General features: G+C 40.7%; 2 protein-coding genes across 9 annotated transcripts in view; one reads left to right on the top strand and one right to left on the bottom strand.

The window, feature by feature from the left end:
* The window catches only part of LOC117389876 (dynein, cytoplasmic 1, intermediate chain 2a-like), a 15,058-nt gene extending 9,853 nt beyond the window's left edge, over positions 1-5,205 (top strand). For all 7 annotated transcript variants that reach the window (XM_033987609.2, XM_033987608.2, XM_033987606.2 and 4 more), the window contains 7 exons: positions 1,566-1,712; positions 1,792-1,905; positions 2,600-2,733; positions 3,562-3,706; positions 3,823-3,963; positions 4,057-4,182; positions 4,336-5,205. In XM_033987609.2, the coding sequence (XP_033843500.1) occupies positions 1,566-1,712; positions 1,792-1,905; positions 2,600-2,733; positions 3,562-3,706; positions 3,823-3,963; positions 4,057-4,182; positions 4,336-4,449 (921 nt within the window). In that variant the 3' untranslated portion in view covers positions 4,450-5,205. The remainder of the gene's footprint in view (positions 1-1,565; positions 1,713-1,791; positions 1,906-2,599; positions 2,734-3,561; positions 3,707-3,822; positions 3,964-4,056; positions 4,183-4,335) is intronic.
* On the bottom strand, positions 5,155-21,860 carry LOC117389875 (electrogenic aspartate/glutamate antiporter SLC25A12, mitochondrial-like). Of its 2 annotated transcripts, none has more exons than XM_033987603.2 (18): positions 21,670-21,860; positions 21,178-21,231; positions 19,837-19,979; positions 19,200-19,315; positions 17,664-17,803; positions 16,148-16,294; positions 15,896-16,034; positions 15,020-15,113; positions 14,460-14,544; positions 12,630-12,711; positions 11,501-11,659; positions 10,551-10,603; positions 10,262-10,342; positions 8,515-8,655; positions 7,444-7,582; positions 6,566-6,724; positions 6,387-6,477; positions 5,155-5,730 (listed from the first exon to the last, which is right to left on the bottom strand). In XM_033987603.2, the coding sequence occupies exons 1-18, from the start codon at positions 21,679-21,681 to the stop codon at positions 5,544-5,546; spliced, it is 2,022 nt and encodes a 673-aa protein (XP_033843494.1). In that variant the 5' UTR covers positions 21,682-21,860; the 3' UTR covers positions 5,155-5,543. The 2 variants fall into 2 exon arrangements, with proteins under 2 accessions (XP_033843494.1, XP_055086850.1); XM_055230875.1 differs by lacking the exon at positions 21,670-21,860 and adding an exon at positions 21,455-21,478.

Below are 21,860 nucleotides of genomic sequence, written 5' to 3'. Positions count from 1 at the left end.
TCACAGGAAACCTGTTTGACCGCAGGTGAACCATAACCACTCTTTCTTTTTCATTTTTCCTTCTTTTGTTTCTGGCTTTCTTGCTTGTTTGCTTGCTTTCTGGCTTTCTTGTTTTCTTGCTTGCTTTTCCTTGAAGTATTTTTTTTTTTTTTGTGAAGCAAAAGCACTTCTCCCTTTTGAATATACCCTGCACTGATATGCTCTATCCATGTGCCCTGTGTAGGAACAAAGTGAACATTACAAGTTAAACAATTTTTGTCCTCACTATTAAGCAGTTTACAAACAGTTTTAGATCTATATGATGATGATTAGCTCATAATTTTTTTTCCGCTTCTCCAAGTACCTTCTCTCCTGTTTTTATCCACTTTGTGAGTTCACGACACAGGCTTCCGCCTCCACCACATTTATCCACTAACACATGTGCGTTAGACGCCATAGGAGTCGAGCAGGATCTGAGCTGTGCGGCAGGAGGATTAAGTGTTTGGGGTTATCATGTGCATCTAAACAAGGGCCCTGTGTTCAGATGTACCGGCAGCAAGACTGCCCCGGGGCGGCCAGAGCAAGACGCGCTGAGTAGAAGCACATGTGGCCTTCGCAGCGGATCTACATGTAGCATATTGCACTGATGAATAAGACCTGACAGTGTGAATGAAGTCTCTCTCAGTGACTCAGCGCCGGCCCTTTTCATACATCTTATTTGTGTGCTTCAGATTTTGTAACGATCCAACTAAGAATGTCAGTCTAGCCACAAAATCCATAAATCTTGTCAGACTGGCAAAGCCATAAATAAGAATGAGGAATAATGTTGTAGACTGGCCCCGAGCTTTGTTTATCTTCCACTATCATTCATGACAAAGCAGCTTAGTAATGTGGCCAGTTGTGGTTTGAGACAGAGTAGGCATTTACAAGTCCACAAGAAGGCTTATTCTGAAAACGCAAGAGTTCAATAGCTATATTGTTCTGTCTAGGTGTATTGAAAAAACATATGGTTTCAGTGAATTTGAATTTTACACTGCTTTTTCGTAAAGAAAACACTGCTTGTACGGTGTACTTTCTAGTCAAATTCAAAAAGGAATCATCTGTAGAATACATTTGAATTGGAGAGGGCTAAACCTACACAAGGATTAAGTATAGGAGTGATTGGCTGCATTATTATGCTGTCTGTGAGAAGAGCATTGAGGTTAATGTAAACATTCTGGATACTTTATGCTCTGCATTTGACCAGTGTTCACTATGCTGGCTGTGCCATTTTGTCCGGAGCTGTAGAGTAGACAACCACTAGACCTGGTGACTTTTATGATAATTTACAGCAAAGAGACACTAAGTCCACACACAACTACTTTGTTCTTGGATTTAAACATTTTGCCAAGACTGAAACAAGTTTTATTGTGCAAATGGTATAACTAGTTTACACAGTGTTCCCAGTTATCGTTGGACTTTAATTTACTGTACCCCGGGTGGTATCTGTTTCCTGTACATATGGCAGTGTGACATGACAGTTCATGACTACAGTCCTGTCGCAGGCCCATCCAACTTTAAATGTCTGCTGTCCTTCTCCTTGACAGTCTGCTGTTATGTCCACTGCGTTTGCCAAGTTCCACCCCAACGTAGTGGTGGGGGGCACGTACTCAGGGCAGATCGTCCTATGGGACAATAGGAGCAACAAGAGGACCCCCATACAGAGGACTCCCCTGTCAGCAGCAGCACACACGGTACAATGATCACCTGATACCACTGTCTCAAGCACTGGGATGAGACCAGACAACAAAAATGACTGTTCTGTGTTTGCAGCACCCTGTGTACTGTGTCAATGTGGTAGGCACCCAGAACGCCCACAATCTCATCAGCATCTCCACTGACGGAAAGATGTGTTCCTGGAGTCTGGACATGCTGTCACAACCGCAGGTATAGTCGCTTTAGTCACAAGGATTTTGTTCATGCATTATTAAGACTACTAATTGCAGTCATTATAAATCATTACCCAAAAACTGAATTACTTCTATTTTGTCATTGTAAATTAAGTTTTTGATCATGCTTTATTAAAGCAAATTAAGTTGTAGTTATTATAAAGTGGTATCTTGTGTAATTCTGTTTTCATTATCCATAATAAAAATAAAGTAAATTGTGATTAACAACAAAACATATGGCTGTTCTGTAGGGTTTTTTAACTTTTACATAAGCAATATGATTCAAGAACACAGTCTTTGAAAGTGGTGTAACCTGCATTTGAAGACTCTTGTAGTAATTAAATTGCACATGTTTTGTAACTTTTCACTCTTCCTTCCCTTTCACTGCCTGCCCTGTTTAAGTTTAAAGAGGAAATATTTGGCTGCCTCATTAGAACAGTCCAGTTTGGTATTTCCTTTTTCTACATTGAATTATTCCCTCTCAAGGATACAAACTGTCAGCGATGTCATTCAGTCTCTCCTGCCAAGACCTCAATAGCAGACTTAATTTTTTTTTCAATACAGTTACATTTAGATTACACCTAAATAAACTGTGAGGAGAAGTTTGTAGGTTGTGCTTGGCAGTGTGCATGTTAACCTATAGGCATAGCACGAGTGGGTTATTGATGTTCCGTGTGTCGCTGCCTCTACAGGACAGTATGGAGCTGGTGTTTAAACAGTCCAAAGCTGTAGCTGTCACCTCCATGTCGTTCCCTCTCGGAGATGTCAACAACTTTGTGGTGGGCAGTGAAGACGGCTCAGTCTACATGTCGTGTCGTCATGGAAGGTGAGTGCATGTACAAAAACATAGTCTTCTTCAGAGCTCCTCACGATGCAGCTCTGGAGACTGAGGGGACTTGTTAGCCCACCTAGAGCCCCGTGTCAAATATATCTAACCCACTCACTTCCCAGCCTTCCACAAATCCGGCACTTGATCTCCTGCTGTTTGAGGTTTCACTCCTGCCCAGTCATCCTGTTTTTCTTTTCCGCTTGTCAGTTGTGTTTGTAAAGGTCGTTCAACATAAACAGCGCACACATGCGGGGGAAACAAATCATTTTTTCCCTCCCTCCTTGTACATTTCTTTGGCTGAGCAAGTTTGTTTACAGTGGACCCTAAGAGAATTAAAAGTGCAGCACTTCTCACAAAGTTTCCATTTAAGAGTATGTGGACTGTGGTTGTCTGGCACACAGCTATGTCTTATACCTACTCTCCAATAAGCACCATGTTAGCCCCAGCTTGTGACAGCACAGACACGGGATAGCTGTTTTTACATGGCAGAATCACCTCTGTAATTGAGGGAATAATTTTCCAGCTCATTTACAACGGTATGATACTCTCATCTCAGTTAATAATGCATAAGCATCACTCATGCTGAGTATTTACCTCTCTACGTTAATTACCAGAGCCTCAGTTGGGTAACAGCTCTGCAACATGTGGTTGAGGGTTGCACACACTTTTGTCACCCTGCTGCGAATCACATGATAAAAGTCATTCATTAAAGCGCTCAGGCGAGGTGGATCTTGTGTAACACCTCAAACTAACACCAGTCGCTCTGGTCAGTAAGTGCACTGCAATTATTAGCCAAAAACGTAATGATGTGTTTGTTTCTCGCAGCAAAGCGGGCATCAGTGAGATGTTTGAGGGCCACCATGGCCCCATCACAGGGATCAACTGCCACACCGCAGCAGGACCCCTGGACTTCTCCCACCTGTTTGTCACCTCTTCATTTGACTGGACTGTCAAACTGTGGAGCACCAAGGTGTCTGTATTGCTCATTTCTGCTCATTGGAAATTCAATTAATAAGTGAATCTTGTGACCGTCTCAAATATCTTCATATGGGTTATGATCTGTTTCTTTGTCTTTTACTTTTCCAGAATAACAAACCCCTGTACTCTTTTGAGGATAACTCAGATTACGTGTATGACGTCATGTGGTCTCCCATTCACCCAGCTCTGTTCGCTTGTGTGGATGGGGTGGGTCATCTGGACCTGTGGAACCTCAACAATGACACTGAGGTAAATCACTCTTCCATTGCATTGTATAAGGCTCATGTTTAGAATTTCTCAGCAAAAATAATTCAACATTTCTATTTCTGTTTTCTATTTTAGGTGCCCACAGCCAGTGTCACAGTGGAGGGAAACCCTGCCCTTAACAGAGTGAGGTGGGCTCCCTCGGGCAAAGAAATTGCAGTGGGAGATTCAGATGGTGGAGTCCGTGTCTATGATGTTGGAGAGGTAAGATTCATGTTTTCTTTGTGTTCTCAATTGATCTTGTGACTGTGAGTACCTGTAATCAGAGGCTTATAATGTGATGACCTGCAATTCTATGTGGTTTATCTCTAAATGTTATCAAGAAATGTAATCTTATTTCCATATCACCTTCAATAGCAGACTGCAGTCCCTCGTAGCGATGAGTGGACCCGGTTTGTGCGAACTCTGGCAGAGATCAATGAGAACAGAGACGACGCAGAGGAGCTGGCAGCTCAGCGTCTCACTGCCTAAGCTCGTTTCCATGGATACCATGCTTCAGGGACCAGCAGTGCACTTGTTATTAAGTCTATTGATAGGACACAAATACAACTGGACAAAGAGATGAAGTTCTGACTGAAAAAAACCCCTCTTTCCTTTACCTTCGTGGATTTTGCTTCTCAGTTTGCAGGATGGTCTTCCTCTGATTACAATCAACAGGGCTACATGCAGAAAGCCATGTTCGCAGTCCTTTCTTCTACCAGATGCCTTAATTTTTTTACTCTGAATAATTTCTTCTTTCCTTTCATACATACTAACATAAGCCTTATGTTTGAGTTTAATGCCAAATACTGCACTATACCATAGTTAGTCTAGTTTATGCTAATCCAGTTCAGAGCAATCACTCTCTTCTATCCACTGGAATGTAAACATCTCATGACAATAATCCCTATTTTCATCAGCCTGTCTTTAAACATAATCACATGAGCTTTAACTTTTTTAAAGTGTCCTGATTCTTAAATGTTTTTTCTTCTAAAATGTCCTGTAACATGCCAGGTTGTGTATATTAAATACATTTGCGATATCCTGATATCCTATATGCGAGGAAGAAGATCATGTATGCTGTAACACTCAGTGATTTTCTAAGTCTGTAAAGCTGGCGGTTAGTTCCTCTGATGAGTTTGTTAAAGAAACTCTGCTTGTTGTCCAATGTGAGAATGTACTTTCACAGTAGATACATAATGTTTAAAAGATTTATTTCAATAAAATACATTAAATGCATTTAAATTATTTCACAAGAGTTTGCTGTGATTTCAAAATAATCATTGAAAACATCTGTACATCTGCGTGTCTTTGAAAGATAACACATGCACACCAAAGCTTCAGCACACCATAAAATACCAACAACCATTCATAAAGCCATAATGTCCCTCTGTAGAGAAGTACAATATGTACAATAGACCTGTGCAAGCTACGCAAATGAACACCAAAAAGCCATTCCCATGCAGCATTTAGAATATAACAAAACACAAATGCAGTTAGCTGAAGAATGGTTCCATAAAACCACTGTGAAACCAGAAAAGGGGAAGATTAAGATTGCGGAAGATGTGCAACCCACGGTGCCTGCTTTACGAAGGCTGAGGCTCAACTTTGGCCTCTGCAGAGGGCTTGAACTTAGGCAGGTGAAGACCAAACTTCCTTTCAATGCCGGCGAAAGTAGCAGCGGCGAGACGGTAGCCCCCCACATGGTCCACTTTCACTGACGGGAGGTCGTGGACGGCAGGTTTAGGGGTAGGCTCAGAACCAGCAGGACGACTAAGAAAAAATATGTACCATTAATCAAGGCATAGGGGGCAGTGTGGCACAGTCTACTTTACTATAGTAAAGTAGTGGTCAGTATATCAAAAGGCCATTACAGTAAATTCTAAGATAGTAAGTGATACATAAATCAAACAACATATGAAGTAGTAAGATAAGCCAAGAAGAGAGTGTATTTTTTTTTATTTTATCTTTTTTCACCAGGTAGAAAATAAACAACAAATTTATGTTTTCAATAGTAAAAGAAAAATCAATCAATGCTGGACAAAAATATTTGTCCATTTGCTAGAATTTAATTTTTCCTTTGCTATGGATCATACCTGGACGAATGAGGGATTACACAGACACCTTATTTTCAATGTTAGCCAGGGTGCTGAGTATGTATTAGTCTATTAATTCAATATATTAAATGTTATTATTTAGTTTATATTGCTATTATAATTATTATTAAATTATATAATTAGACTATTTTAATGGTGCCTTTCAAAATGTCCATGTGTAATTATTTTCAGTGTCAGAGAGGAAAGCTCTGTTATTCTATACTATTGTGCTTGACCATTTTTATTTGCCTTTTGTGATAAGTTAAAAAAGCATTACTAAGGGGTAGTGTAATGGTAGCAGTATTGGCTCACATGAATCCGTCTTATACTTACTGTCCTCCAAAGTCAATGTAGAACCACCTCTGTAACAGTTCATAGGTCACCAGCGTCACTGCAAACTGGGGTGAGGATCTGAACACGCGAGCTGTAGGAGGACATATTGAGCGTTTATCCAGCAGCTCCGGCACAATTACAGTCTGCACTACTGGCTTTAATTCTCCAAGTGCATTTACCTCCTGCGCCTTTCCAAAACGCAGTGAAGCCTTCCTCCCTTAAGATCTTCCTAAAGCAGTCGATGACTCCGTTGTACGTGGTTTGTCCTGCCCGGGCTGCCACCTGGAGCCTGGTCTTGATGACATCGGCAGGGGTGACGAGAGAAGCCGCCGGTACGCCTTGGGAAACAGGGATAATGAAGCAGTTTCACTATGCACAGATGGCATCAGTTACTCCGATTGCCGCAGTATCACGCAGGGTCTGAAATGGGAACAACTTTACATCGGCAAAAACAATGTACGTATGCCACAGGAGAAAGGTAAACTATAGGGTTTATTTAAAAGCTTCAGTTTCAACTTTTATCATTTTATTTGTGTTTTCAACTTTTCAAAAATAAAGTTGCATCATTATAGACTAACTTATAAAAAAGAAAACAAAATATATTTTTGATATTCCATAAAAAAAAATACTGACATTGATAAATGAAACATTATGGGCTCTCTGCATAGACCTACCTCCACGATCCAACCCCAGATAATGGGATTAATGTAATGTTACAATATTAGAAAAAGCAATGTCCTTAAATGAGACATATTATGCAAAGTTAACTTGTATTAGCTTTTGATCCTGTTATAACGTTTTGATTGAGTGCTCAAGAAATGCCTGTTTTTACTTCTCCCCTATCTACAATGTCATCCTATATTTAGTTGCAATTATTTAAAAATTAATGAAAAAGATGTCTTTAAAATACTCATCTATACTATATACTTGCACACTATACACATACAGTGTGGCTACTTTAATTAAATTGGACCAACAGTATACCTACAAATGCAATGTCCAACATAAATTTGGCAAATTACACATGAAGCTCCAAATTCCTGTATCCTTGTATTACCTGCAATAGCTCCAGCAGTGAGCAGCTGTAGAGGCCCCACACGTCCATCTTCATCAGCCAGCTTCTCCTTGGTGTGGGCATACACCGGGAAGTAAATGGCAGAGAAGGGAATGTCTCTTAAGAAGCATGCTTTGGCTCCCTACAACATAAGAACACATACAGTCCTGAACACTTGCATTTGCATAAGAGGCAGAAGAGTAGATTTACTGGTCATTCTACTATGCTGCTAGAATGCTACAGGAGCCAGAGGGCAGAGAAGCACTGGTGGGCCTCCCGACTCATCACACAGACTACAGACCCCGTGTGCTGGCTGAGCCCAACAAGAGGAAGTCAGCTTTTTTAACAAGCCACACGCTGTCTGCTCCTCATTAAAATATGGACTATGAACACAAGACTCCAGCCCACAAGAATCTGGAAAGGAGCAGTAGCAGAGCTAATCCCGCAGTAATTTGCTGTCGGTTGTTGGCCACTGTGTCTTTTGCATGTTTAACACTGTTTTGGAAAATTACAAACAGTCAGTAAAATCTGTTTGATCTTTCAATTTTGGATTTTGATCTCTATTATGCCTGTGTACACTTACACTTTTTATTTACAGCTGTTTGTCATCTGTTACTTGACACAACACTAAACCATTATATTTTTGGTTTAGTTGAGTTACACACTGAGATTGTGAATTAAAAACAACATATAAAAAGTTTAAAATAAAAACTTCTTATTAAAAAATAAACAACATAAGCACTGTACTCTATTATTCCAACTTGATTTTGTTATGTCTATTGGGGTTTATTTTTTTAAAAGTATCTCTTGCTTCTTAACGCATCCTTTATAGTGTCAGTATCAAGGTCATAGTAACAACTTAAAACCTTCGGTCAAATTTAATGTTTTTGACTAGCAACATGGTGGAAAATAAAGAGCATGTAGCCCATGCAGACTTTTGGGGTGTGATATTGAAGCTTGTCCTATCCCACATTAATGCGTGTTTAAGCTCCTTCCCTGTTCTTGTGTAGCTGTTGTGTAGCTGTGAGCAGAGGCTGCTGCAGACCTCATGGGGGGCTGGAGGTGCTGACCTACCTTGTACAGGCCAAAGAACCCCAGCTCTCTGACAACACTGAGGGCGCTGACCCTGGGTCCTGTGGTGATCTCTCCAGCCACCTGCAGGCGGATCTTAACAATCTCCAGAGGGTTGGTGAAGATCACCTGGGAGGCACCAGCCTGTAGAAGAACACACCACTTCACATGTACTGTGTTCAATTAATGGATGACAAATTCCCTGCAGCTTTGTTTATTTTTTATGCCAAGAACAGAATGTCCAAAGTTTTTAATTTGGTGCGCATGAACGTTGTACTCTTTATCCTGGGTATATGTACAGGTCAACATCTCCTCAGTGTCCTTCTGGTGGATGTAAGGCAGCCAAAGGGAAGCCCAGACCTGCTGAACACTCATTATTAGCTCTGTCACGAACAAAGAGTGTGACTTTGTCAGGGGTGAACTTTGGGTGAACATGATAATGATGTGTAAGCATTTCCCTGTGTCTGAGTCTTTATTAATTGTCTCAGTAAACTTGTGCACAAAAGATGCTTTTTCTCTTGATCTGATTTGAATGAGTCAGAGAAGTGCCTTGGTAGGAGCAAAAAGCAGGCATTGACAGAGTAACGGCTGGGGTCAAGCCAGAGCAGGAGTGGGGTGAGGAGGAGCCCTGGCCCCTGCCCCTGGTACCATTCTTCTGCCCCCCGGTGCCCCTCAGTGCCCCTTACTGCCCCCCGTGGCCCCCTGAGGCATCTCCTGTGGAAGGCTGAGTGTCCCAGGACAGCCTCAGCCCGGACACTTCTGTTCCCAGGGGAGACCCAGGGTCTTGGCAGGCAGAGTCCTGAGGCACAAAACCTTCTGACTCCAGCACATTTATCACCCTCTTCAAATCGAGTTAGGTCCCAATGGGCCCGCTGACACTATCTGTAAACATCCGAGCATGGGGCTAAAAAAAGCTCTGGCACGTTCAGTCAAAGTGGATGGGGAATATCCGCTGTTTAAAGAATGATGTGGTCACCACCATCAGCATTTATCTTTCGCTGTTTGAATTTTGACCTCAAAGAATTTAGCCCAGTTCTCAGATAAACCACACCTAAACTCCAACTAGGTCACTTCACCCACACTTTAAACATGTATGTTTCCCAAATCAGCCCATGCTTTAAAATGTGTTCTTTGGGTGCACAGAGAAACATGCTCCTGTGTGGACCTGCTCTGTTGGATGGCCTGCACGGAACAGGCCTCAGGTATGTATGAGCGCTGTCAAACTCAATCACACTGAGCCAGCGCCAGCCGCGTCCTGGCCCTCCAGGGCCTCTTCCTCCAATTACACCCTGACAGGGGTTGTGACCTGTGGACCCCGCTCTGCTACAGCAACCTGCAGGCTCTGTTAGTTTGACTCTGCCAGCACCCAGCCGCTACACAGCACGAGTGGAGAATTACACTTTAACCACAGCTGCACTTGTGAAAAAGTTACAGACAAAACTGACATGGTCAAAAAAGTGAATATTTTAAAATGTGAATGCATTACCATATTTACCCTAATACATACACAAATGTTACTCAGAAAGGTTAATCATATGGAAGCAATGGTTAACTTGTTTGTTAAAAGCTTAAACCAATAATTTATTTTTAGTTTCTTCATATGCTTTGGATAATAGTTCTGTGATAATAGTTCTGTATTCTGTGACCACTAGTTTCTTAAAGAAAATCCGAGCCATGTATGGATGACTATATTTAATTAAAAAAAAAAAAAAGTTAAAGACTGTGATAAAATAACAAAATTCAGGCTTACACATCCTCCAGCAAGAATCTCGGCTGGCAGTGGGATAGTGTCATCTTCTGTGGTGAACTTGTCCCTGACAAAATCATTCATCTGAAGGAAAAGAGGAGCCACATGAAGACTACAGACGAGACATGATCACAATCTTGATAGTGACATTAATGTTAACTTGTGGGTGCAGTCACTTCTTGATTGCAAAGAGTACATTTCCTTCAGTACGTTATGCATGGTTTTCTTCCACAGTGAATCAGAGGAAACAACTTTCAAAACACTCCTAAAGCTACACACTAAAATGACTTGCCGTGAGTTTGATAGCTTTCTCTGGGGCGACTCCAATGAGCTGCGGGAGGAGACCTGCAAAATATTATTCATAGACACCATTAGAATACCTGACACAGAGACACAATCTGGATAGTAGCAACACACACATCTTTATGATTGCCAAATCTGCACGGCAGTAAGAACCATATGGGCTTTGGAGTTTTGGTGAGTCAAAAACACATTTACAGACAATTTTTGATGCGCCAAATCACAAAACAAGCTCGAACAAACGTAATCGTTACTACACTTTTATTTTAACAGAAATCTTCCCCAAAACAAAACATGACAGAAGCGGTGAATATGGGATTAGAATCAGAACAGAGAAAGCTGTGTGGTCATGAACAAGATTGGGGAAAAGAGAGAGGGAGGAGGAGGGCAGTGCGACCATGGCGATAACCACTGTAGTGTTTCACCGTCTGTCCTTCATCAGGCCAGATAAACTTCTGAAGGACCCGCTGAGTGACTGCTGTTGGTATTTGGCCAAAAAACAGCCCAGCGTGTCTGTCTGCGAGTCAACTAGCCTCTTATCATGTGCGATGGGAGAGGGAAAGGAGGGGAAGAGAGAAAACATGCAGTGGTGGAGGTAGCAGTAGATGGCACTCTTGACTTCCCTGCAAGAACAGCCCTGAGCTAAACAGTGTAGCACATCACAAGGCTTCATCAGTACCATTATCACCACATGGACAGAGCGCCTATATGCGGATTTGAACTATCAATTTCCCTTCCAGGTATCCTATAATGAACATTCAAACCCTGTCCATGAGGTTATTCTACAACCACAAGCAGAGGAACAGTTTCTGGAATCAATTATAAAAAAGCATGCAGCTGTTATTAGCACGCAGACGAGTCCTAGTTTGTTGTTGTACAGACAAACACATGCTCTCTTATGCACTCCGGCTGGTATTGGGGCTAACGGTAAACGGTGTGTACCTCGGTAGAATCCGAAGAAGCCCTCATAGCGGAGAACCTTCTTGGCACAATCAAAGCTGTTCTTGTACATGAGCTCTCCCACGAAGGAACCCGTGGAGCGCTGGTTCTGCATGCGGGTCTTCACCAGGTCGATGGGGTACACCGCAGTGGCACCCGTGGCTAGCAAACACAATACAATACATGAGAATTAAACACTTTTCTTATGAAACCATATAGCTGAAGTTTCGCTGATGTAAAACGTTGTATCTTTTTTCTGAAATGTGTGTCTACAAATGTGACTCTGAAAAACTTCACCAATCTGATAAATCACCGTGTCACTCGCTGTGACTTCTATCTTAAAGGAACATACCCGTCACATCAGTCCAAATTTTTGTCATTAAATGTTTCATTCATTTGGACGATGAGAACATATAAAATAAAAAGTTATATTTTAAAGATACATTTCATGTATCACTTGACTGTATATAACTTGTATACATATATATAACGGTTGAAAAATTTGTATAAGTAAGCTGACTGAAAATGTCTTATTTTGCAGGTACTTCCTAAATTACCCTTTAACCAGACATTTTAATAATTAGGAGATAATAAGCAAAAGACCAGAGGAACAAAAATATGTATAAATAATATGCATTAGTAAAATGGGCAGCTGTAAAAAGCAGCACTATCATACATTGTTCTGTGTTTTCCCTGCAGTGCCTTGTCGATCCTGAAAGCTTCCTTTAATGACTCCTCTCTCAAACATGCTAAGAGCTCTCTCCACATGAGAGATAGAAACAGCTCATTATCACTTTCTTCTGTGTAGCCCTTTTGTGATATACATCTTTTTCTGACCCGACCTGAACTGCAGCCTTCAGCCTGTTCTGGGACAGACAGTGCACAGCCGAGCCAATGTCTAGGTCTTGTCCCAGAGTCAGAGGGCCAGTGTGTATCATCCAGCGTAATTAGATGGAGATTCCAGAGTGCGGTTCCGGAAGACTTGTGTCATTCCAAAGCTCCCCGCCAACGACAGCCTGGAGCCAGTGGTGGCACATCACACAGCTCCTCGCCTGCAGTGCACAATGGGCCGTGCATGGAGCGCTGTGCTCAGCTAAGGTTACCCCCAGGCCGCCGCAGACATGTCACTCACCTCCAGCGATTGAGCCCAGGGTGAACCTGTAGGCCGACTCCGCAGCCTGGAGCCAGACGGGACGGGACGTGTCGTGAGGGTGCTGTGTGGGGAGAAAGAGACACCGCTGGTCAAATGAGTCTGGAGAAAGACGGAGGGATCAAGAACGGTAACAGCAGAATGGCATGAATTGAGTTGCTATTAAACGATAGTGAACTAGATACATTGGGGAAAGGAAAGTCTGTGTGGAGTGCTTGACAATGCAGGGAAGAATGTGTTTGATTGAGCATCAGCTGGTATTGAATGACACAGCAGTCTCCATACAGAAATACCTGCAGCTTTGTACACTTTCTCATACCACATTATACAACATTCTTCTTGCTTCATGTGATGCACTGGAACAGATAAACCTTACTGGCATTTTTCATGTTAAAAAATATATCTAAGCATCTCAAACCAAGACAGGCCTGGGTTGTTATAAGTGTTCTTTATGTATCAAACTAGATAATACTATTACCTGAAAAAAAAAAATCGATCTATGTCATGCAGATTATGCTTTCACTGTTTTGAAATAACTGTATTTCATAAATGGAAAGTGCATGTAGAGGTTTAACAAAGATATACTGTAAAAACAGTGATGTGTTTTAGGATATACCGTGTGCAATATATCGATTATCACATGTATCATCATGTATCATGTATCAAACCACAAGGGACCCTGTGTTTCCCAGCCCTAATTATTAGAAATGGATATTTTTCCTCTTTCCAAAAGTATATGGTTATGTGTCACATTTATAACATGTTTATTTAGGAAAAACAGGTCCGATGTGGAACAATTAACTCCAACATTTTATGCTACCTGGCAGCCATTCACATAGCATAAAACAATTAATTATTATTTTTACATGCCATGTTTATGTAAGCCTGTGTAATTTTGCTTGTAAATGTTTAATAGTTGCTTGGCTGCAATTATTGCTGATGCAGGTCTAGTGTTTTGGAGACAACATGAATTTAACTAACAGTTGTTTAACACTGCGTTAATTAACAAAATCCTTCCTGATCAAATTTACATGTTTTGTCTGTGTGGTATGCCAGCTTGCGCTAAATGTCCATCTCTAACCAGTATCAGGAAATGAGTAATATAACCAGGCTTTTATTTTAGTATACACATGGCCAGGTTGAGACCAGACTAGCGGGAAGTTAGCTGATCACTCTTTCCTTATCCCAGATGCGTCTTGTGAGGGTTGCATGCTAACAAGACCAAGGTCCTGATCAAAGGCTTTAAACAATTAGTCGACTTCCACTCCAGTGATGTCTAAGGACGACGGAATGGGTCCCCCAGAGGAATCGAATTGCAGAACTCCCATAAGCATGAGTGGCCTGTGAACACTGACCACACAGTCCTGATATAGAGTCATGTTCTCCAGTGCAGCTAGGAACTATTCTGTTCTCCCACATCCACCTTGAATCTATCCCACTCCTCTGACAATGGTGCGCTCCATACAGGCTCCTAAAACCTCACACTGATAAAAGCCTCTATTAGCTTCTCAGATGTGTGATTACAGCTGATGTGTACCTGAAGCTATACTGAATAAAATTGGAAAAGCCTTTCATGGGGAGGTGCAATGCAACAATCCATTCCTCTTCTCTGACTATAATTGGTGTACTTTTATCTGGGGGTTTAAGTAATGCTCTTCACAAGGGAAGAAAAACATGGGCACTCTGCTAATACAGTGGCTGAGCAGGCTCACTTTTTGCTCCTTTCTGAGAAGGAAGGAGATGGAGGTGAGGAGACTGCTTTGATAAAAGGCAGGAGGATGTGGCTCGTATTAGGCCAGTCAATCATGCTACCTGTTTCTGAGCCTCGGCGAGGTGGTATGGCATGGCTCCTTCCTCCAGTGGGGCTATCCTCTCGATGTCTGCCTGGTTCAGGCGCCTTAACGCACAACAGGAGGGGACAGTGGTTAGGCCAGGAAAAAGCACAGCCTCCATCTAATGTGAACTACAGTCAATGATGTAAGATTTTCCACCAAGCTTTTACTACCATATAACCTGGAGTTACTGCAACTTTAATTTGGGCTTGTATAAACAAGAGACAAATAAACCTGGAGTGATGCCCTTAGGCTCATGAGTAAATGAAAGTGTTTTCTTACTAAACATTTGACACAGATATTCCCCACTGACCCGACGCATCATAAACTCTGTATCCATGTTTTATGTTTGTCCTATAAATCAGTCAGTGGAGACACTCTTGTTTAACTATAGGAGAAAAAAAGCTTTATCTTTATAGACAATAAACAGCCCTGTTTATTCCACTCATGGTGAAGTCAAAAGAAAACGATTCTGAATAAATGGTTCAAATACGAGTTGACTCTGAAGAAAATCATAACAAAAAAGAGCAGATCTCTTACCCGGAGTGAGAGTGGAGCCCAGCCAGTTGGTACAGAATATCAATCTCCATCGGAGTGATTTGACCAAACTTATTGGCAGCGTGCGCAAATTCCTCTAGGATGAAAAGAAGTGGAGACAGTCATTCAAGCTGAAATAAAGATGCAGTAAACAAACCAACGTCATGGAGTTGGATAGCTAGATCAGATTTACTCTACAGCAGTAGAGAGTAAAATAGTATTTGCAAATAATCTTGTTTGTTCATAACTTATCACTTGGGTGCAAATCAAGATACCTTTAATAAATATATTACTATTAATAAATTCTTCATGATCATTATTTACTGAAGAATAATATGGCTTCTTTCAATAGAGCCATGTCTGGCTGACTTTATTTGTACTTTAAATTTGTACTTTAGTGCTGCCTGCTGAGAGGCCCTATTACAGAATACAGACATCTTTCGCAAACGCATCCTGTTGAAAAATGAAAGGGACTTATTGACTTTCGCCAAAAAATATCCACAAAAGCAAGCTTTTCCATTTGTTCAGCCGCAAAGTACTGTGGAGCCCTAAACCACAATTCTGACTATACAAAGAATGTGATTTATTTACAAATACTATTTGTTCCGTTTTTTAAGAGAGGAAAACCACAGACAGACATTAGAAGGACAGTGTACATTTGAGCAGGAAATACAATGAAAAGTCGATGTAACCGATCAGTTTCATAGACCTACATGAGGTGATCTGACCAGCAGCAAGTTAAAAAGTGTCATTTACCTTCCATTATTAGTGCTATAGTAACTGTTCCCTGTGTTCACCATTCTGTTAAGAAAGTCAAAATGATCCAACAGCCACATCTCACATCATATTGTCGGGTCACAGGGACAGGAGTTGCAGTACCTTTGGTCACCTCTGCGTCTCGATGACTGCCTGCCACAGTGCTGTAGATCTTGCGCACCAGCTCCATGTTGTTCAGGAGGGCGTTGAAGGCGTTGAAGTACGAGAAGCTCACCATATGGGAGGTACTGCCCCCTGCGGCCTGCACACAGATCCAGTCAACGCTTCACCAAAGATCTGCAGATTCTGTTAATTAAAAATCTTTCTTGGTCAGTTTAATGGCTGCATTAAAATATAAACTAATGTACAACTCACTGAAACCAAATTCTCTTCAACAAATGGAGTCAGCATGTGGTGTCTGATGGTGGCCATGATGTCACTGAAGTCCAAGGCTGTAATGGTGCCACTTTTGTTCTTGTCTTTCTGTGCAAAAGCCTGGCGGGCATGCTCCAGCTGTAGCTCCTACAGCAACACACAGCACACATCTTTTTAGAAAGGAGTGCAACTACAGGGCTGTGATGACGAGCATTGGGTTACGAGTGAACGGTCAAATTAAACTTGAGAGTACAAAGTATATACAGTTGATATCAGCACCGGGCAGATGTAGAAGTCATGAGATGTGACAGTGTCAGAGAATAGCGTTTGTAATCATCACTTCCTTCTGCGGTCTAATGGAAACCATCCCCTGAGCTCACGCTGGCAGGTGTGTCGGCAGAAGATGATTCAAATTGACAACTGTGCAATCAGAAGGAGATGTAGGGAGAGGCTGACCCAGGGTCACTGTCTGCTGTCAGGGCTCATAGCACAAAGCACAGGATCATTCAACAACGTCACTGTTACATCAGCTCACTGATAACCACTCTATGTAAGCTCAATACATGCTTGATTTTATTGATGAAAACATTTTTTCATTTTGAAAAATATTTTAACCTTTGTCATGTTCTGTCAGTAGTATACAGTATATGGTTAAAGTTCAATCCAACCACAAGGTGGCAGAGCTGAATAAGTATTTAATTAGATTTTCATTCATTATTCACACACAGATATGAATTTTAAAGGTTATACATAAAATGAAATACATTTCCCAGAAATAACAATAATAGAAATTAACCAAACGCATAAAAGCTCTGCAGAGCAATTGTAGCTATCATTTTGCAATACTAGTGGCTGAACATCTATTCTCCACCCAAGTTACACAGATCAATGTATATGTTGACAGCCATGTGTGAAAACAAAAGGGATATAACAGAGAAGACAAATCAGTAGTATTGATAAATGTACTTGAAGTCTTGCACACAGAAGTCTCGGGTGTACCCATGGGAAGTCCACGTCAAGTATCATAAACCACAAAGAGCTTTGAAAGATCCCACACTGCAATAGGGCCGGAGCACAGTCGATCAAGCTGAGGACCACCCAGTTTCTGTCAAGGACTGTAGTGCTTTTTTTACTCTCCCCAAGTTTGATTACTAATGTAATTCTACTGAAGTCTCAGGAAGATACAAGTTACGGCCAGTAAAGGACAATAACTATATTTCGTGTTTTAATAGCAGCCTGGCCTACCACAAACCACCAGGCAAACTGCAAGGGAGACTTACTAAAGACGCAGTTCTACACCAGTTTTTTTAAATAGGATCTGGTTCATTTCTCTCCTTCATCTCAATTTGTGAAACAGAAGAAAAGATGCCAACAGACTTAACATGAGGGAGAACATTGGACTCACAGTTTATTGGTCCAGACCCCTATTAACTCATTATAACCCTCCTCTTTAAACTTTTTCACTACTACTTTTATATGGCAGACAGTTTTCAGGCACATACACTAATAAATGTACCTGTAGGAACTGTGTGAACTCTGTGTAGCTGAGGCGCTTGTTCCGCTCATGGCCGAAGTGTAATCTGATGAACTCACAGTTCCAGTTGAAGGGTATATGGTGATGAACTGTGGTCTGGCTAAAGATGTCACGAACATTCTCTGCAAAAAGGAGAACGAGAAATAAGAGACAGAGAGAAAAACATGCAAGGCGCAATTGAAATGTCCATCTCGCGTTCTCATTCCCATCCTAGCGAATCTCGTTAAAGTTGAGGAAGGAGTCAATTTGAACTGCAGGGCTGAATGGGCTGTTTGACAGTCTTTTTTACATTTTGAAGGTTTTTGAGTCCATCCGGGAAATGTTCTCTATAAGCACTGCTCTCCATTTCAGTCGCCTTTATGGAGGCCCATTGCACATAGTACGGAAAAAGCATAGCAGCGACCCTTTTGTACGGTGCGCATCTCCGGCTTTATGACATGCTGAGCTGAGTTCGCTCTGCCTCGCACCAGACGGAACTGGTTATAATGTGATGTTACTTTTTTGCTTTGGGATAAGACCTTTAATACCAGATGCAGGTAAAACTATGTACTCTCCAGTTTATGCACTAAAAATATCTCAGAGGCACAATTCAATAAAGGCATGCATTAAAATATTGGTAATAAAGAAACAATCCCATAACAAACTATGGGATGAAGGTACAATACACATGTTCATGAATCTATTGATGATTTAAATTGAGATTTAGTACATACATATTTTGTAAAAGCAGAAGTGGCTTATTTTTTGATATATCAATAGTTCTGAAGATATGTAAAATTGGCAAATTGACTATGTTGTCTAGACAAAAAACAACTGTAAAAGGAGCTGATTAAAAATAAGATAAGAAACTTGCAGTGTCATTCAATAATATAATCTGAGATTTTTGCAATTTTGCGATCCATTTAATTTTTGTGCATTGTGATCAATACGCTTCAATACCAAAATAAAGTATTTATATTTTGATACTTATATCAAAAAGTCACTTTTTTACTAAGGCATACCTGGGAATCAAAGCATTAGTTTTGCATGGCACACAGGTTGAAATCCTAAGAAATACTGAGATATTCATGACTGTCAGTATTGTCCACTGCTATGTTTTGAATTATCATGGCCAAAATCATTGTGATTAACTATAATCCGATAATTATTTATATTACAGTTTAAAAATGTCATGAAAATATACTCAAATGACTATATGTGTCATAGTGATAAGAAGACATTAATAATTTCTTATTATCAAATGTGCTATATAAGTAAAGTGGATTGGATGTATTATTATCGAACTGTGCTCTGTTGTAAGTGAAAACAACAGTGATTTAGAAGAGAACATCATGAATAAGTAGCCCTTTTTGCACAATTTGGTGGTTTAAATGGCAAATATCTTTGTTGGTGATTATCAACAAAATTATACGAAATGTATCATGAACAATTATTACCTTCAATTTTTATCACTATTGCAACATTTTTGTGTAAGTTTTTTGGTTTTAATGAATCATGGATGGCAATGGTGGTACGTACCGAAGGAGATGTCTCCTGTGCCGGTCTTGTCAAACAATTGAAAGGCAACAATGAATAGTGCATCTGGGACACACAGGACAGACTCAAAGGCCAAAAACTCCTGGAAAGAAATCAGTCTGTTTGGACAATAAAGAAAGAAGACTCACTGAATGATTTAGGGCACAATACACAATATTTACACATTCAACAAGGACTTCGGCAGCGCAAGTAGAATACAACAACGAATGTACACAACTACACAGGAAAATACTACTGAATAGATTATATCCCTTTCTTATCTTATCACGGAATTTTAAATCAATTGAGCTAGTGTAAAAATTGATAAGAAGATTATTTACTCAGCAAACATGTGTGAAACAGGTAAATGATTAATAGATTCCTATTTTAAAATGTGTTGACTTTTGTTAAATATTTAATTTAACCTTGTTATATAAATGGAGAAAATATTAATCAATTATTGGCTACATACAGTTTAGTATCTGGCAATTACATATCTACTACAATATATATAATTTTAATATAATCTATAATAGAATAACGAATATGAAATTTGGGTTTGGGAAAAAACATTGAATGTTTCCCTAATAAGACAAGAGACTGAGTCTTCATAAATATAATTATTGCACAAAATACTTACCCATCTTTGGTGGTGTCAGCAACTCCAGCGATGAGCTCTACAGTTTTGGGGTTATGCAGAGGCTGTGTGTGCAGTCCTAGGTAACTCTGCACAAAGTCCTTGGGGGTCATGTAATGCTCCCCCTCCTGCACCACACTGGCATACTGTGGAGCAGAGAAGACACAGCATTATGCAGTCTATACTTTTATTTTTTATTTTATTTTAGAAAAGGCTCTAGTCTACCCTCATGGAAGGCACGCACTCCTATAATACCAAAACATTTCCTTTAATTCTAAAATGCATATGCAATTGGGTGATGTGATGTTCATATAAAATAAAAAAAAGAACATCAAAATGTACTAGTCATAAAAGAGAAGAACCCACAATGACATTAACTACACAAGTGACTAGTGTTTCATGGCAGCAGACTGAAGCGCAACATGCCAACCGCAAGTCAGGCTTTGAAACACAGGGTCATTTTTAGATCCTGGCTTAGATTTCAAGTTGAAACAGATATAGCTTTAGGAACATAGTGCTGCGTGAAATAGTAGTAGAAAGGCCACGCTCATGGGACTGACTGAGTATGCGATCAACAGTGAAAGAGGGGGGAGGAGCCCTGCAAGTTAAGTGTTTTAAAGCCACAAATCAATGCACTTTGCTGAATTAATGTTTTAAGTTAAAATATTAATTCCAAGCAATTTATTGCTATATTTCTTTATAACATGATTGTGTATCCATTCACCTTCACAGTAGGCCTTAAGTGTTCTTAATCAAATTATAGCAGCAGTCTGAATGAGCTTCTAGTAATTAACTCTTCCACCTGAGTATGCGGCACAAATTACACAGACCTCTTATGGCAGAAAAGAGGACCTGTGACTCAACCAGAGCCATTTTACAGAACAACTTCATCCTCTAGAACAGAAGTGCTGGGGGTCTAGGTATGGCATGCTTTTGATGGAAAATAGGCAAAACATACAGTGAAGTGACTGCAAAGCAATTGTTTTCATTAACAATTCTGTAAGACAAGTACAAAATAATGTTGTTTACTTGTTGTAAACAACATTAATATAGTAATAATGTATAACTAAAATATTTGATCCCATTCATATCCACAAGCAACTAGCGTGACCAAAGTGAAGTGTGTTGACCCCCATACCCAGATCTTCATGCCCTGCACACTCAAAGTCAATGAAGGCACAGATTGTCTGCTGAGCCGGGCCAAATTTAGTCGAAGAATTTGTATGACCTTTATCTGAACCATGTTCCCAACAGAACATCCTACATAATGTGCACGATCCACACAGGCCTAGTGTTTCTAACATGTTGCATGCAGAAATGTATTGAATCAAATTATTTTCTCACCTTGAGGAAAATATTCTTCAAGTCATGGGGGTCAGCTCGTTTTGTTGCTTGCACCTGTATGAATACAGCAAAACAGAGTTAACACAACGAGCTGACTATTAGTTACACAAAACAAATAAGTTAGGAGCAATCTGTAGCCAGGACAAGTAAAGCTTTCATGGAGCAGTCTTCAACCATAAGCTAACACATAGCTAGCATCAAGCACATAACCATAAAGAGTAATAAGAACAGCACTACGGCCATCTGCAAAGTTACCCTGCTTTAAGTCTCTACATACAAGCAACAGAGTGTCATGGCACCAGCTGAGGCCAGATGCCTCAACAGCACAGATGCAATCATTAAATAAACAGGATCCAAGCTATTTTAGAAAAAAGACAATGTCAAATCGCCTCTCCGCGGGCATAGTCCTCTGCATATCCAACTGTGCCACTCCTATAGCTAGTATACGGCTTTTAAAACTCAAATCTTTAGCAGAAATTTTGCCGGAGTCACCTTGACCGCCATGCTGAGGGTGACGTCAGCTGCAACGGACTGGCGCAGGCGCTGGGCATCACAGTGTCATCTAACAACAAGACACACGAGGCTGGACAACACTAAAATGTGTGTAACATGGAGTATCGCGGGGCTGTGGGAGAGCCTTCCAGGGCGATGTAACGGACACAGCGTACTCAGCAGATTTCCAC

This window comes from Periophthalmus magnuspinnatus, chromosome 21 (genome assembly GCF_009829125.3).
Source record: "Periophthalmus magnuspinnatus isolate fPerMag1 chromosome 21, fPerMag1.2.pri, whole genome shotgun sequence".
Classification (NCBI taxonomy): domain Eukaryota; kingdom Metazoa; phylum Chordata; class Actinopteri; order Gobiiformes; family Gobiidae; genus Periophthalmus; species Periophthalmus magnuspinnatus.
The sequence above is the reverse complement of the archived record's forward strand: the minus strand, read 5'-3'. Positions and strand labels throughout refer to the sequence as shown.

Coding starts and splice junctions, on each gene's coding strand:
- LOC117389875 (XM_033987603.2), bottom strand. Junction 19,980..21,177: donor TGAAGAATATTTTCCTCAAG/GTGAGAAAATAA, acceptor TCTGCTCCACAG/TATGCCAGTGTGGTGCAGGA. Junction 11,660..12,629: donor CCTGGGCTCAATCGCTGGAG/GTGAGTGACATG, acceptor TGTGTTTGCTAG/CCACGGGTGCCACTGCGGTG.